The 17929-nt window shown below is 34.7% G+C and overlaps 1 protein-coding gene across 2 annotated transcripts in view; it reads left to right on the top strand.

The window, feature by feature from the left end:
• Positions 1-17929, top strand: part of Grik2 (glutamate ionotropic receptor kainate type subunit 2) — a 706521-nt gene that overhangs the window by 464759 nt on the left and 223833 nt on the right. For both annotated transcript variants that reach the window (XM_052163476.1, XM_052163477.1), the window contains exon 10: positions 12338-12544. In XM_052163476.1, the coding sequence (XP_052019436.1) occupies positions 12338-12544 (207 nt within the window). The remainder of the gene's footprint in view (positions 1-12337; positions 12545-17929) is intronic.

The raw sequence follows: 17929 nt of genomic DNA, 5'->3' as shown, positions 1-17929 counted from the left end.
CTCTAGGCAAACCCAGCAGCTACTGGCTCTGCCCTGCCGCCCCTGCACTCCATTTCTGGGTCCACAACTGTTCCTGCAGTGCTTGAGGCATGCTCCCAGCCAGGACAAACAGGAGACTGAAGCAATTAAGGTCTAACAGGTCTTATTGGATCCAAGGAATACTACTGCCACCAGGGTCAACAGGCTCTATCTGAAATCCCAGAGTCCTAAGTATTTAACATCTTTACTATCAGCCTCAGAGGCCTGCTCTTATCACAGACTACCATGCCTGCCAATATCAGAGACAACTGGATGACTAAAAGTTTAAGAACACAATCAACAAAAGCCTGAGCATTATGGGCCCATGTTAACCTAGCTATCCTATTACATCAAGCCCTAAATATTCTAAAACATCTGAATCACAAGAACATGACCTTAAATCTAATCTTTAAAGATGATAAAGGCCTTTAAAGAAAAAATCAATAAATCCCTTTAAAGAAATACAAGAAAATACAGTCAAACAGGTAGAGGCAATTAAAGAGAAAACAAATAAATATAAAGGAATCCAGGAAAATACAGTCGAACTTGTTACGACAATATATAAAACTGTCATGACCTGAACATGGAAATAGAATTAAAAAGGTAAACACAATTTGAGGCAATCTGCAGATGGAAAACTTAGGAAAGGAACAGGAATTATTGACATGAGCATCAGTGACAGAATATAAAAGATGGGAAAGAAATCTAAGACATAGATGATAATTAAGACATAGAGAAAATTAATACATCAGTCAAAGAAAATGCAAAGGCTAAAAGGTTTCTAATCAAAATATTCAAAAAATTTGGGATACCATGAAAACACTATACCTAAGAATAATAGGAAAAGAAGGATAAGACTCCCAACTCAAAGGGCCAGAAAATATCTTCAATAAAATTATAGAAGAAAATTTTAGGAACCTAAAGAAGTGCCTTTAAACAAACAAGAAGCATACAGAACATCAAATATAGTGAACCAGAATGTAAAATCCTCTACCAGATATAATCAAAACACTAAAAGTACAGAACAATGAAAAATATTAAAAGCCATAAGGGATACAGGACAAATAACACATAAAACCAGATCTATTAGATTTGCACCAGACTTTTTAACAGAGATGCTAAAAGATAAATGTACAGACAGATGGCTTACAGTATCTAAAATACCACAAACGCCAACCCAGATCCCTATACCCAGCCAAAATTCTAATCACTGTAAATGGGGAAAACAAGGCATCCCATTACATGAAAAAATAAATGTAAACATTAACTTTCCACTAATTCAAGCATTGTAAAGGATATTTGAAGGGAAATTCCATCACAAGGATTGTAACTATACCCAAGAAAACATAAGAAATAAATAGTTCAAAACCAGGAAAACCAAAAGAAGAGAACCAAAGGCACAACATACACACACACACACACACACACACACACACACACACACACACACACACAGAACTATGACCAACATCAAAATAAACAGGAACTAACACTCATTGGTCGTTACTATCTCTCAACATCAATGGTCTCAATTCCCAAAAGAAAGGCACAGGCTCATAGAGTAGATGCTTAAAGAGTATCCAACAACCTAATGCATAAAAAAAAAAAAACCTACCTCAACAACAAAGATAAAAATTACCTCAGAGGAAAGGACTGGAAAAATGTCTTCCAAGGAAATGGATCCAAGAAAAAACCTGGAGTAGCCATTCAAATATCTAATAAAATAGACTTTCAACCAAAAGTTGATGAGAAATAACACTTTATGTTCATGAAGGAAAAAAAAAATCTACCATGTCATTTAAATTCTGAACACCTTTTCCCCAAATGCAAAAGGTACCAACATTCATAAAACAAACATTACTGAACTTAAACCACACATAATAGTGGGAGTCTTCAACACCCAACTCTCAATAATTGACAGGTCTTTGAGACAGAAACTGAACTGTGAAATAATGAAACTAACAGAGGTTATAAAACAAATGGGCCTAAGAGATATCTACAGAATACTTCACCCCAAAACAAAAGAATATATCTTCTTCTCAGCACCTCATGGAACTTGCTCCAAAATTGACCATATACTAGGTCAAATGGCATGACTCAAGAGACACAAGAATAATAAGTATATCAGATCCGACAGCCCTGGATTAAAGCTGGAGCTCAATGAAAGCAAACATAGAAATCCTGGAGACTCATGGATACTGAACAGCTCTATAATCAACGATCACTGGGTCAGGGAAGAAATAAGAAAGAGTTAGGTTTTCATATTGAAAGGACAATGGGAAGTGAGAAAGCATAGATGTGAACTAATGTGAAATATATGAGAAGTTCATTTCCTTTGGTTAAGTTGCTACACCTCAAAAATGAGGGCCAAAGGAATATGTAAAGTTAAATTTCTTTGTACCACAGATAAAAATTTGTAAAATATAGCATTAGCTTTTAATACAAAATTATCAATAAATGGTAATTTAGTAGATACAAAATAAGGAAAAATTGACTACAATATGCAATGCTATTATTTACTACTTTCTCCACAGGCACTCTGATTTGCATATTAGTATGTTTTATTCTTTGATACACTTGTCATCTTCACCACATGTTAATGCACTATTCCCTATATCCCTTCTCAAGGGATGATTTGGAACATTTTCTCCATTTACCTCAGTGTGAAATCATTGTACAACTTTCTTTTCTAATACCATTTCTAGAGAATTCTTTTAAAATCTAATTATGTTTTTCTATGAAAATCACAACCAGATATAAACCAGGTAGAGAGGAACAGCTGTGTCAGAAAGCAGATTATTTTCTTGGCAATTATATGCAAAATTTAACTAAATCCTGAGTGGCCAGCCCTACATATGCATGCTCATGTGTATTCACACACACACACACACACACACACACACACACACACATACACACACACATATACACATACACACACATATACATAGGAAACATTAAATAGACTTAATTGGTTGTATTTATATGTGAATGTGTTTATATGTATATATGTATTTATAGCAATAATTATAGAGGAATATGTAATGAAGTTTGAGAGTAATGGAAAATGTGGAAGGAATATTGAAGATGAAAATGATATAGATATGGTTTTCATATATGAATTTGAAAATAATAAAGTAAGTGGAAAATTGTGTTTAATGATCACCAATGACAAATACAAAAGGCATCTGACCCAGTGGTCAAACTTGCTAATCAATCACTCTAGCCCTAAGCTTACTCCATATCTTTCTTTGCTACTATCATTTACTAGATTCCACAGTTAGTGAAATTTTGTTGCTAGCTTACTCATTACTTCATAATGGATGAATTGAGTAGGCATAACTGTATAAATTGCAAAACTCCAAATATTCAGTGTTTAGTCATTTTAATAGTAAGGGTCATCTGGTGGGACAGATAAAAATGGATCTACACAAATATAGGAAGGGTATGTATTCTGATGTTTCACAGGCTGATTCACAGTTAGTCCAACCATGGCTGTTTATAATGAAAGACCCAGGAATCTAGTAGTTATTCCCTCCTCCATGTTTTGTCTTAGTGGGTCTACAATATATGTTGGAATCCCAAAGAAATAGTTTCTAATGTCAGTAAAGGAACTGACTTGTTAGCCAATGCAAGAACAAGCAGCAAATAGAGCAAAATCACAATATTTTGTACTTAATTTTCAGCATATGGCTTTCAAATTCATATATCCACATGTGTCTTGTCAAAAACTGCGTGCTACACAGAGCATAGTAATTTTAAATCATCCTTGGCAACATTTTACAAGTCAATATTTTCATAAGCCATGTTTTTGTGGCCTTTATAAGTCAAAATATGTAAAATGAAAATAAACTTTACTATTGGAGATTTTTTGTCTTTTTTTTCATATTATACATGAAGAGTCCTAAAAGAACTTCAAATTTTGCATATTACTTCAATGGAAGTGGCCCATGGCCATCTGTTGCTTTCTTTCCTTTATATTTTATAACTTTTGGAGTTTTCACACTCTTAAAATTTGAGTTTTCTCTCATATTATTAATTAAGGTATTTTCTGTGTGAGAAAATTGATAGAGGATAAATATGTTTTATATAAAACTTACAAATGTGAAGGATATGCAATTTTGAACAAAATATAAACCATTAATCTATATTTTAACATGTTATCATTAGATTTTTTCATTTGCTCCATGAAGATGTGATATTTTTAGATGTTCTCTCATTGGCTTTACAGAAATGTTATGATCAATGATTTATCCAGGACTCTTTGATACTCATATGTGAATGGGTTTTCAGTTTATTGCCTCTAAGCAAAGTTAAAAGTCTTTTGGTTACAAGATAAATTTAAAATAATACTAGACTTCGTGAACATTACTTTTTATTTTCCTAAGTACATGATATGTGAGACAGAACATTACCTATCCTGGATTTATGAGGATCCTCCAAAATGTTCACATAGCATGACATGTCTCACAAGAAATACAGTTGATTAAAACACTCCATTTGTGGTGGTTAATAAAGTAATATAGGCATATAAATAATACTGATATTATAAATAGGAATTTCAAGTCATTGATTGATTTGAATCAGTGAATATAGTTTTTCTCCGTTATAGAGATTTGTATTTCTATAAGGTCATATTTTTCTGTGTTTTTTTGTTCCCTAGGACATAGGAAAATACTTAAAATTTTTAGAAATTCAATACATTTGAATGAAATAAGTTAATTAGTTTCATTTTACAAAGTTTCACATTATACATGTTTCACATTAAATTAATTTTCATTTCATTTCCTTTTGTTTTTAAGTATTATGGCATGACAACTATTTTGATGAGCCAACATTTGGAAAAGAATTGAACCCCAGATAAGAGCTGAGGAACATATGATTTATACATTTTTAAACGTTATTATGAATTTTATTTTATTTAAATAAAACATTTTGTTCCCTTCATCTTTAAAACATATCACTTCTTCAGGAATTCATTTTGGGTTCATTCTGTGCCAACTCCCAGTCTAATGCAGATAAAAATATATGAGGTATTAGTGTATTCCTTAAAATTGGACTCAACCATGGAAATGCTGAAAAATCCTTATTACTCATACCAGAAGTGCCTTTACTTCCAGCAAATGCTGATGTGCAGATATGAGAGCATATGAGAGATTGCTAAAGTTGCCCAGGAGAGTTTTGTCATATTATTCATTGAACTTGGTGTGTGATACAGTAATTGCTTCTGGTACCATTTTTCTTTCTTGTACACTAGGTTGTCATTTATACATATGCCATGTGAAATGGAGAAAGAGACTTTAAAAGAGAGTCATAACTTGATGTACAACTTTCTTTGACACCATATAGCTGGAGATAGGAATCCCAGGTGGAAAACTATAGCTTACTTAGCAGAATTAAATATGAGGACAGTAATACAACACTGTAGAGAATAATAAATACTAACAAGGTATATGTGGCCTAAGTTTTTTCTCGTGCCAAGGTGATGTGCAAGGTGTTAAATGTTGATCAACTAGGGATCTATACATTTATTTCCCCATGACATGAGCTTTTTTATTGACTTATGGATACATAAAATTAAATAATAGGTCAAAAGGCCAATTGAACAATCAGATGAGTGAGATTAAATGCCATAATACTTCTGAAGTTATTTTATGATTTAAATTTCTTACACATATCCTTTATATAACTCACATATGCAAAATTCATTATTAATCATTAAAAGTTTTCTAGTACAGTCAAAACAGTCATTTTTATTGAAAAACATTAATATTTTGGAACAAAAATATAAAATAGTACCACTTATGACTTTAGAAACAGTAGAAATACTAATGTTTTGCTTCTTCAACATGATGAATAACATGCTACTTTCACAAATTCTTTAAATATATTCATTTAAAAATGTGTTTTGTTCAGAAAAAAGTGTTAATTTGTCATCTAGAAAATTAATTTATTATATTATGTTTTTATTCCTTACTCTCTTCTGTAATGATGCCCTTGGTCTCTTCTGTAATGATGACTTGATTATACTGTTCAATAAATAATACCATTTTGCATGTAGTACACACTTCAATGTCTAATCCCAGTTGATTAAAAATCATAAAGCAACATAACATGTATTCACTTACATAATGAGTTATAGATAATTATGCATTCATATGAAGGGTGAAAATGATTGCTAAAGATAAATTAATAGGGAGGCTTATTCTTAAGTGTTCCAGGAGTATGAATAACTGCTGGTTACTGGCCTTTGGCAAAAATTAAAAAATAATCTTAACATTTTCCCTGTCAGTTTATCTTCTGTAAAATGGAAATTATAATTCCACTCATATCATGCCGTCATTATGAGAAATACATAATTAAAGGACTTAGAGCAAGTCCAAGCATAGAAGTAAGTGCTTAGGAAAATATCAACTAGCATTATTGCATAGAACATTTAATTTAAGTTACTTAATCTGTTTCATTGGAATACAGACAACCAAACATTATCATTTTACTTAGAAATGGTAATATGATTAAAATCAGAGTATGATTTTACTGTAGAATCAATGTACTGTACTTATATGATTCATTTGGTTATCATGCTAACTACCCAGACATTTCAGTTTATTCTCTTCTTTACAGAGCATTGTGATTTTCTCCTCCAAATATTCACTTCTCTTTATATGGCTTCAGGAACTATGGATTTGTTACTACTACACTGTAACAGAATAAAAGCACTTAATATATTTCAGAAGTTTCTAATATTTGTTTACTTGTATTTCAAGAATCATGGTTTTACTTGTTGACAAGAGCTCTGATTGCCTCAGTCCACAGCAGTAGTCATTTTACTGTAAACCTCTCATTTGTCAAACAGTATTTGTTACTTTTGATGCAAAATTGACTGTTCTGCTATATGAATTTTCAATATGTAGTATGTATTATTATTTGTTTGTATAGACTGAATTTGAATACACCACTACCAAATATAATACATATTCAAAACTATTTAAAGTTAGTGGAAGGATTAACAGAAGAAATTATTAGATAGGTCTATAACAGAAATATAGAACAGAAAAGGTGGGGTTAGCCTATGGCTGCCTTCCATTCTTAAGCATGGAAGAAACATATGAGATTTTTCAGAACAGTGATCTCTAACGTCTTAAACTGGAAAGCCGGGGGGGGGGGGGGAAGGGAAGTGTCCTTTGATGGAAGGGCACATGCCATATTTGTAGCAATCTATTTGCCTATAAGGAATACATTTTAATTATGTTCAATGATGTTTATATATTTGATGATATTACATCAGCCTACTTACCTTAGAGGAAACCCAAGTATATTGCTCTTAGAATACATGTAGAATGATTTCTGGTTCTTATTGCTTTTAATTAATTTCACATAAATGTACCAATTATGGCTTTTTTCAAATAATCTATTAGTGTTAAAGCAAGATAGAAAAGATGAGAAAATACATTTCACATTATTCAAAATGACACAATGGGTTGATACTCCTTTGACCACTTTCATATATTTCCAATAGTTTTAGCTTTGAGATTGAGATAAGTATTTATTTTTCTCTTTTTATTTATTTATTTTTTAATATATATATTCATTTTCTATATTCTTTGTTTATAATCCAAAAGCTTCCCTCTTTACCAGTTCCCCCCTCCCCACATGTCCCATAATTCCTCTTCTCTCCATCCATTCTCCTGCCTTTCCCCCTCCCTTTTCTCTGTCCTGGTACTCCCCTACAATGCTGGATCAAGCCTTTCCAGGATTAGGGCCCTCTTCTTATTCATGGGAATCATTTGATATGCTAATTGTATCTTCACTATTCAGAGCTTCAGGGCTAATTAATATCCACTTATCAATGATTGCATTCCTTGTGTATTCTTTTGTGATTGTGTTACCTTGCTTAGGATGATATTTTCCAGTTCCATCCATTTGCCTAAAAAAAAATTAATGAATTCATTGTTTTTAATTGCTGAATAGTACTCCACTGTGTATATATACCACATTTTCTGTATCCATTCCTCCATTGAGGGACATCTGGGTTCTTTCCAGCTTCTGGCTATTATAAATAAGGCTGCTATGAACATAGTGGAGAATGTGTCCTTATTGCATGCTGGGGAATCCTCTGTGTATATATGCCCAGGAGAGGTATAGCAGGGTCCTCCAGAAGTGTCATGTCCAGTTTTCTTAGGAACCGCCAGACTGATTTCCATAGTGGTTGTACCATCTTACAATCCCACCAGCAGTGAAAGAGTGTTCCTCTTTCTCCACATCCTCACCAATATCTGCTGTCTCCTGAGTATTTAACCTTAGCCATTCTGACTGGAGTGAGGTGAAATCTCAAGGTTGTTTTGATTTGCATTTCCCTAACGGCTAATGATGTTGAGCATTTCTTAAGGTGCTTCTTGGCCATCCAAATTTCTTCAGGAGAAAATTCTTTATTTAGGTGTGTACCCCATTTTTAATAGGGTTATTTGGTTCCCTGGTGTCTAACTTCTTGAGTTCTTTGTATATATTGGATATTAGCACTCTATCAGGTGTAGGATTGGTGAAGATCTTTTCCCAATTTGTTGGTTGCCGTTTTGTCCTTTTGATGTGTCCTTTGCCTTACAGAAACTTTGTAATTTTATGAGATCCCATTTGTCAATTATTGATCTTAGAGCATAAGCTATTGCTGTTCTGTTCAGGAACTTTTCCTCTGTGCCTATGTCCTAAAGGGTTTTCCCCAGTTTCTTTTCTATTAGTTTCAGTGTGACTGGTTTTATGTGGAGGTCCTTGATCCGCTTGGAGTTGAGCTTAGTACAAGGAGGTAAGAATGGATCAATTTGCATTCTCCTGAATGCTGACCTCTAATTGAACCAGCACCATTTGTTGAAAAGGCTGTCTTTTTTCCACTGGATGTTTTCAGCTCCTTTGTCGAAGATCAAGTGACCATAGATGTGTGGATTCATTTCTGGATCTTCAATTCTATTCCATTGGTCCACTTGCCTGTCACTGTGCCAATACCATGCAGTTTTTAAAACTATTGCTCTGTAGTATTGCTTGAGGTCTGGGATACTAATTCCCCCAGAAGTTCTTTTACTGTCTAGAGTAGGTTTAACAATCCTGGGTTTTTTGTTATTCCAGATAAATTTGAGAATTGCTTTTTCTAACTCTGTGAAGAACTGAGTTTGGATTTTGATGGGGATTGCATTGAATCTATATATGGCTTTTGGCAAGATGGCCATTTTATCTATATTAATCCTGCCAATCCAAGAGCATGGAAGATTTTTCCATTTTCTGTGGTCTTCTTCAATTTCCTCCTTCAGTGACCTGAAGTTCTTCTCATATAGATCTTTCACTTGTTTGGTTAGAGTCACACCAAGACACTTCATATTGTTTATGGCTATTGTGAAGGGTGTCATTTTTTAGCCTCACCAAAAAATTTAAGTGATAACTATAAAACTGTCCTGATAGAACAATATTGATGTCTCTGAAAACCTCTTCCACATCATAGGTCATCAGGGAATTAAAAACTGAGAACATAGTGAGAGATCACAATAAGTCATTAATAGTGTACAAAAGTCTACAACTGACCATGGGGAATATCACAGATAACAAAATGCTCCCACTGGTTTGAAATATGGATTTTTTTGTGAAGTATAGCATCCCTTACCAAATATACACAATACAACATTCATGTTCCTTGCTTTATACCCAAATAAATTGCAAAGTTATGTGTTGACACAATATTATATATATATATATATATATATATATATATATATATATATATATATATATATATATATACATCTCAGAACTTTAATTTAATGGACAAATAACTGATGTCCATATGCACAATACAATATTATTCAGACCTAATAGGAAATGAACTATTGGCTTAAAGAGGACATGACGGAATCCTAAATCCACACTACAAATGATAGGAAAAATATGAGATTACATACTGTATTTTTACATTTATACAGTTTTGTTAAAGGCAAAACATGGACATGTTAAAATCATTAATGGTTGATATGAGTGAGATGAGAAAAGGCAGCTACCGCAATAACATGCCATATGTTAATTCCATCTGCTCCAAAAAATGTACTAGAATCTGAATTCTATTTGATTTTAGCAAGATTGGACACATTCAGTGTGAATTGGCTATATACTCTCTTTGTACCTAGTCATATATATGTTTATACTGATTGCTGCATTACAAACTCACAGGGCATGACTCCTCAAGTTTCTCATTTTCAGCCTGTGCAACCCTTCTTCCTGTCTGCATTGAATGTCGCATTAAACATTTGATAGTCATTGTTATTTTTATGAACTCTTCTATGTCTTATTGATCTCTAAGCCTGCTATTTCTCATGCTCTAAAACTTACTTTCAAAGTTTTGCTTCATTTTCCTAATCTGGGATGCACCCCTTTGGTAAAGGCTTCAGGAGATATAAGTAAACTTTCCTTTGTATTTTCTTGCCTTGCTCTTGCTTTATATTATTTCTTTATGTTATTGACCTATCTTATGTCTCTTTTTCGCTAATCTTCCTCTGAAGTTATGTGTTCTTTTTTGTATTTCATTCGATATATTTTTTATTTACATTTCAAATGATTTCCCCTTTTCTGGTCCCCCACTCCTCGAAAGTCACATAAGCCCCCTTCCTTCCCCCTATTCTTGCACCCACCCCTTACCACTTCCCTGTTCTGGTTTTGCCTTATACTGCTACACTGAGTCTTTCTAGAACCAGGGGCCACTCCTCCATTCTTCTTGTACCTCATTTGATGTGTGGATTATGTTTTGGGTATTCCAGTTTTCCAGGCTAATATCCACTTATTAGTGAGTGCATACCATGATTGATCTTTTGAGACTGGGTTACCTCACTTAGTATGATGTTCTCCAGCTCCATCCATTTGCCTAAGAATTTCATGAATTCATTGTTTCTAATGGCTGAATAGTACTCCATTGTGTATATATACCGCATTTTTCGCATCCATTCTTCTGTTGAGGGATACCTGGGTTATTTCCAGCTTCTGGCTATTATAAATAGGGCTGCTATGAACATAGTGGAGCATTGAGGACATCGGTTCAAGGGGAAAGTTCCTGAACAGAACACCAATAGCTTATGCTCTAAGATCAAGAATTGACAAATGTGACCTCAGAAAATTACAAAGTTTCTGTTAAAGCAAAGGACACCATCAAAAGGACAAATCGGCAACCAACAAATTGGGAAAAGATCTTCACCAACCCTACATCAGATAGAGGGCTAATATCCAATATATACAAAGAACTCAAGAAGTTAGACCCCAGAAAACCAAATAACCCTATTAAAAAATCAGGTACAGAGTTAAAGAATTCTCACCTGAAGAACTTCGGATGGCAGAGAAACATTTTTAAAAATGCTCAACTTCATTAGTCATCAGGGAAATGCAAATCAAAACAACCCTGAGATTTCACCTTACACCAATCAGAATGGCTAAGATTAAAAACTCAGGAGACAGCAGGTGTTGTTGAGAATGTTGAGAAAGAGGAACACTCCTCCACTGCTGGTGGAGTTGCAAATTGGTACAACCACTCTGGAAATCAGTCTGGCCATTCCTCAGAAAACTGGGCAAGTCACTTCTGAAAGATCCTGCTATACCACTCCTGGGCATATACCCAGAGGATTCCCCAGCATCTAATAATGAAGTTATATGTTCTATGTATTTAATATCTGCTATGGCATAAGTGCCTTGGCTCAGTGATTTTTTTTTCATGTAGAAATGGGGATTACTCACAATAGGAATAGACTGAATATGTGTGGAACGACTGATCATCAGATTGTCTATGATTTAAGAAAGCAGCTACATTTCCCCCTACAGTTTATTATAACACTTAAAACTCCATTGTTTTATGATAAAGGTTATATGAGTTATAAGTATTCTCCCACATTGTACATGGGAAGCAAGAATTCAGCATACTTTCTCATTCTAGATCTGATTGAAATACCAGCTATTGAATAAGTGGTATAATTCAAATTTGGTTTTTAAGCCTAGTAAAATTATATATTAATCATATTAATTTCATTACATTGCAGATTATAGTATTAGGTGCTGTGTTTACATGGTGAGGCTTTATAGTTAAAAATTCTCTTATGGGGAACACATATTCATTAAGAAATATCAAAATCTCCATTCTTAATACTTAAATTGTGCTAAAAATAAAATTAATTAATAAAAAATAAAAATAAATTGACAGTTGTCTAAAATTAATGAAATATTTTCTGTCTTCCAAGAAAATCCATTATTCTGATACTGTTTTCTGGTTGACTGGTGTATAACTGTTTCATGTTTAATGTTTCAGGAAGAACCATATGTCCTGTTTAAGAAGTCTGACAAACCTCTCTATGGGAATGATCGCTTTGAAGGTTACTGTATTGATCTTCTTCGAGAATTATCTACAATCCTTGGCTTTACATATGAAATTAGGCTTGTGGAGGATGGGAAATATGGAGCCCAGGATGATGTGAATGGACAGTGGAATGGAATGGTTCGTGAATTAATCGATCATGTGAGTATCTTTTCAATGTTCCTCATTTTTGGTTGATTGTTATATATTTTCAGTCATTTTATTAAAAGCATAATTTCTGTTTTTAATTTTTTAAATTGCTGTACCTCTTCCAGGTTTTCCCTCCATAAAACCCATGCCCCTTCCACCTCCTCTTTGCCTCTAAGAAGGTACTCTGCCACATACCCACCCAAATCCTATCTCAAACCTTTATCATTCCCATTCTATGGCGCATCAAACTTCCCCAGGACCAAGCACCTTCCCTTTCACTGATGCCGGATAAGTCAGTCGTCTGCTACATATGTATCTGGAGATATGGATCTCTCCATGTATACTCTTTGATCGGTGGAATAGTCTCTGGAAGCTGTGGATGGTCCACTTAGTTAATATTGTTCTTACTATTTGGTTGCAATCCCCTTTAGCTCATTCACTCCTTCCACTAACTCTTCCATTGAGGTCCCCAGGCTCTGTCCAATGGTTGGCTGCGAGTGGTTGCATCTGCATTACTCAGGTGCTCATAGATCCTCTGAGGAAACAGCTATAATACGTTCCTGTCTGTAAGCATATCCTAGCATCAAAAATAGTGCCTAGGTATCTGTGGATGGTATGGATCCCAAAGTGGGACAGTCTCTGTAAGGCCTTTCCTTGTCTCTGCTCCAGTTTCTGTCCCTGTATTTCCTTTAGACAGGAACAATTCTGGGTTAAAATTTTTAAGATTGTTGACTGGTCCTATCCCTCAACTGGAGGCCATGTCTATCTACTCACGGTTTCTTCAGGGTCTATCTCCCAACTGTTGGGCATTTCAGTTAATGTTATGCCCATTGGGTCCTGGGAGCCTGTCTGGGACTTTCTAATGGTTCCCCACCTTCACCTTCCCCACCTTCACTGCTTGATATTTCCATTCATTCTCCTGGCCCCCTGGAATTCTGTCTTCTCCCTTCCTATACCTGATCCTGCCACCTTTTTCCTCTTGCCTTTCCTTTGCCTCCCATCATTATTCCATTCCCCCTTCTAAGTAGGATTGAAGCATCCACACTCTGGCCTTTCTTCTTGTTAAGCTTCGTATGGTGTGTGAGTTGTATCAAGGGTATTCTGAGCTTTAGGGATAATATCCACTTAATCAGTGAGTACATATCATGTATGTCAATTTGGGTCTGGGTTACCTTTCTCAGGATGATATTTTCTAGTTCCATCCATTTGCCTGCAAAATCCATAACTCCTCGGTTTTTAATAGCTGATTAGTATTCTGTTGTGTAAATGAACCACATTTTCTTATCTATTCTGTTGAGGGACATTTGGGTCATTCCTGGCTTCTGGCTATTATAAATAAAGCTGTTATGAGCATAGTGGAACACGTGTTCTTGTGATATGGTGGAACAGCTTTTGGATATATGCTCAGGAGTGGTATAGCTGGGACCTTAGGTAGTACTATGTCCAATTTAATGAGGAACCTCTAGATTTATTTCCAAAGTGTTTCTACTAGCTTGCAATCCCACCAGCAATGGAGGAGTATTCCTCTTTCTTCACATCCCTGTGAGCATCTGTTGTCACTTGAGTTTTTGATCTTAACCATTCTGATTGTTGTAAAGTAAAATCTTAGGGTCATTTTGATTTGCATTTCCCTGATGACTAAAGAAGTTGGACATTTATTTAGGTGCTTCTTGACCATTTGAGATTCATCAGTTGAGAATTCTTTGTTTAGCTTTTTACACCATTTTTTAATTTGGTTATTTAGGTTTCCGGTGTTTACCTTCTTGACTTTGTATATTTTGGATATTAACCCTCTATCAGATACAGGGTTGGTAAATATCTTTTCCCAATCTGTAGGTTGCCATCTTATCCTGTTGACAATGAACTTTGCCTTACAGAAGCTTTTTAGTCAATTCCTATTTGTCAATCATTGTCATATGGCTTAGAGAATGAGCAATTAGTATTCTTTTCAGGAAATTCTCCTATGTGCCCATGTGTTCGAAGATATTTCCCACTTTGCTCTTCTTTTAGATTCAGTATACCTGATTTTATGTGGAGATCCTTGATGCTGTTGGAGTTGAGCTTTTTGCAAGGAGATAAACAAAGGGTCAATTTGTATTCTTCTACATGCAGACTGCTAGTTAGACAAGCAGCATTTATTAAAGAACTTTTCTTTTTCTCACTGTATGGTTTTGGCTTCTTTGTCAAAGATCAAGTAATCATAGGTATGTGGGGTTTTTTCTGGGTCTTCAATTCTATTCCATTGATCTACTGGTCTGTCTCTTTACCAATAATGATATTTTTATCATTATTGCTCTGTAGTACATCTTGAAATAGAACTAGTTCTGTCACAAACAAATCAAATCCTCAAAGATTCTATATTCTTCTTCAAAAATGATCTGCACTGAATTATTTTATATTAAGTGGTTAGATATTTTCAGATGGTGGGTCTTAATTTTTCCATTATGATGCGATTTCCCAACAGTGAATTCTTGATTTCTTCAGTGGTTCTTTATCAACAAAGAAAAACCAATGCAAATCCTAAATTTCTTATGTTCATAGAAGATTCTTTGAGGTCATTATATCTATGAAAAAAGAAATAATGTATAAAAACAAAAACATAAGCATATTTGATCATAAGAATAGAAATTTTATTATATGGCTAATGTCTTAAATATTTACTATTAACTTGATTTAATTGACAAAATAGACATTCTTTATGAGCCAGAAAAGAAGTTTCAGAATTTCTTAGTTGACAGTTTTCCTTGAATTAATTTTTATAATAAGCTTTTATATACTAAAGTGTAGAACTGCATTTTATTTCATGTATTTGTGACATTTGTTTTGTTTGAGAATTTCATTGATAATAAGCAAATTACAGCTAATGATACATAACAGGCTTATTATTACTGAAGTAAGAATTATAGAAAATAATGAAAAATTATCCTTTAAAACTTTTGTTGTTAAGCCTGGTAGTTCAGGTAGCTGGGATCAATAAACTCGGCTACTTGGGAGGATGGAAGAAGAGAATCACAAGTTTAAGACAAACTTAGGCAGTTTACTGAGATCCTGTTTTAAAATAAAAGGAAAATGAAGCTTGGGAAGAAGTAAAGTTGAAAATTCCTTGCCCAGCATTTGAAACATGTTATACTTAATTATCAATATTGAAAAAAATAAAAAAAACATGAAAAATATTTATGTGGACTGTTATCTCAACAGAAGCTCTTATCAATGCTAATAGTATCTGTAGATATTTTTCTTATCATTCATTATCAAATTTTACTTTTTTGTTATTTAAAAGTTTCATTTGTGTACCTAATGAATTTAGCCATATTCTCTCCCTAGTCTCATCTTCCACTCTCTCCATTATCTGCTAAAATTATTTTTTAAATCTTTTATTTATTTTTATTAATTTATTTTTGTACACCAGGCTTTATTCCCTCCTACACACTACCACTGTCCTACATCCCATACCTTCTTCCCACACCCCTGTATCCATGAGGATGTCCCCAACCCCCACCCATCCAGACCACAAAACTCTCTGAGACCTCCAGTTTCTTGAGGGTTAGGTGCATCTTCTCTGACTGAACCGAGACCCAGTAGTTCTCTGCTGTATATGTGTTGGGAGCCTCATATCAGCTGGTGCATGCTGCCTGGTTGGTAGTCTAGTATTTGAGAGACCCTAGAGGTCCAAGTTAATTGAGACTGCTTGTCCTCTTGCAGATTCACCCTCCTCCTCAACTTCTTCTACCTTTTTCCTAATTCAACTACAGACAGGGGTCAGCAGCTTCTGCTCATTGGTTGGGTACAATATCCGTATCTGACTCTTTTAGCAGCTTGTTGTGTCTTTTGGAGGACAGTCATTATAGGTCCCTTATGTGAATGCTTCACAGCCTCAGCAATAGTGTCAGGTCTTTGGGGGGGGGGGCTCTGCTTGAGCTAGATTCCACTTTGGACATGGTTCTGGACCTTTTTTCCTCAGGTTCCTCTCTGTTTTCAACCCTGCTGTTCTTTCAGACTGGAACAATTATGAGTCAGAGTTTTGATTGTGGGATGGCAACCTCTTCCCTCAATTAATGCCCTGTCTTCCTGCAGGATTTGGGTTCTATTAGTTCCCTCTCCCTACTATCTGAAATTTCATCCTTTAAGCCCTGAGAGTCTCTTATCTCCCCACATCTTTGGTACATTCTAGATGGTCCCCCAATATCCTACCTCCCAAGGTTGCCTGTTTCCATTCTTTCTGCTGGACTTGAGCTTTAGTCCTTTTTCCCTTACCCAATACCAGATCAGGTTCCCCTGTTATCCACTCCCCATCCACTTACCCTCTTTACCTCCCCACTTGTGGTTGATTTCTTTTCCCTCCCAAGTGGGACTAAGGCGTCCTCACTTTGGCCCTTCAGCTGGTTGAACTTTTTAAGTTCTGTGGACATTATCTTGGGTATTTTGTTCTTTCATTTTTAAGCTAATATCCACTTATTAGTGAGTACACAGCATGCATGTACTTTTGGGTCTGAGTTACCTCACTCAGGGTAATATTTTCTATTTCCATCCATTTGCCTGCAAAACTTGGGTTGTCCTTGTTCTTAATAGCTGAGTAGTATTCCATTGTGTAAATAAACCATTTTTTTTCTGTAGTGGAAAATTTGAGTTGTTTCCAGCTTATGGCTGTCATAAACAAGGCTGATTTGAACATAGCGGAACGACTGTCCCTGTGGAATCTACCTAAAGACCCAACTAAAGTCAGAGAAAAAAGATGTGCCTGGTGTCCTTTCAAACCCACTCTTTGTTCTTTTTAGGCTTTCCTTCTTTCATTTTTAATGTTTGATCTACTGAGTCTAATTAGAGGTTTTTTTTTTTAACTGACACATGGATGGGAGGTTATTTATTGGAGAATGGTCTAGTTATCTATGGCTACATAATTGAAGAAAATGAAACTTTTTCCTCTGGCTTTCAATACCTATAGACATTCCAGGAGAGGTGGAACCTCATGTTCTCGGCATGATATATGTGCCTTGGCACTGAAATAGCAACACTTGGCTAGTTATCACTTTGTAGTTGTTAAATTATTGTCATATAAGAGTTTTCTTCCAGAGAGTGGGGTAGGACGAATATATTTGGCAGAGAATGGATGGAGAGAAGAAGGTTTATGGGACATATGGGGAGGGGGGATCCGGGAAAGGGGAAATCATTTGGAATGTAAACAAAGAATATAGAAAATAAAAATATTAAAAAATTCATACAAAAAAAGAAAATAAAGAACAGTACAAATAAATTGGTAATATTTTCAAATATTTTCATATTTCTCTTAGTTTAGAATTTACCAAGTAAGATCTCAAATTTGGCAGTTTATCAGCTGTTTATCAGAAGTTCTACTTAAATAGGACATTTATATTTCAGTTTTGCATACTCTTTTAGAAC

This window comes from Apodemus sylvaticus, chromosome 19 (genome assembly GCF_947179515.1).
Source record: "Apodemus sylvaticus chromosome 19, mApoSyl1.1, whole genome shotgun sequence".
NCBI classification, from domain to species: domain Eukaryota; kingdom Metazoa; phylum Chordata; class Mammalia; order Rodentia; family Muridae; genus Apodemus; species Apodemus sylvaticus.
Note: the sequence above shows the minus strand (reverse complement) of the source record. Positions and strands in the feature narration are given on the sequence as shown.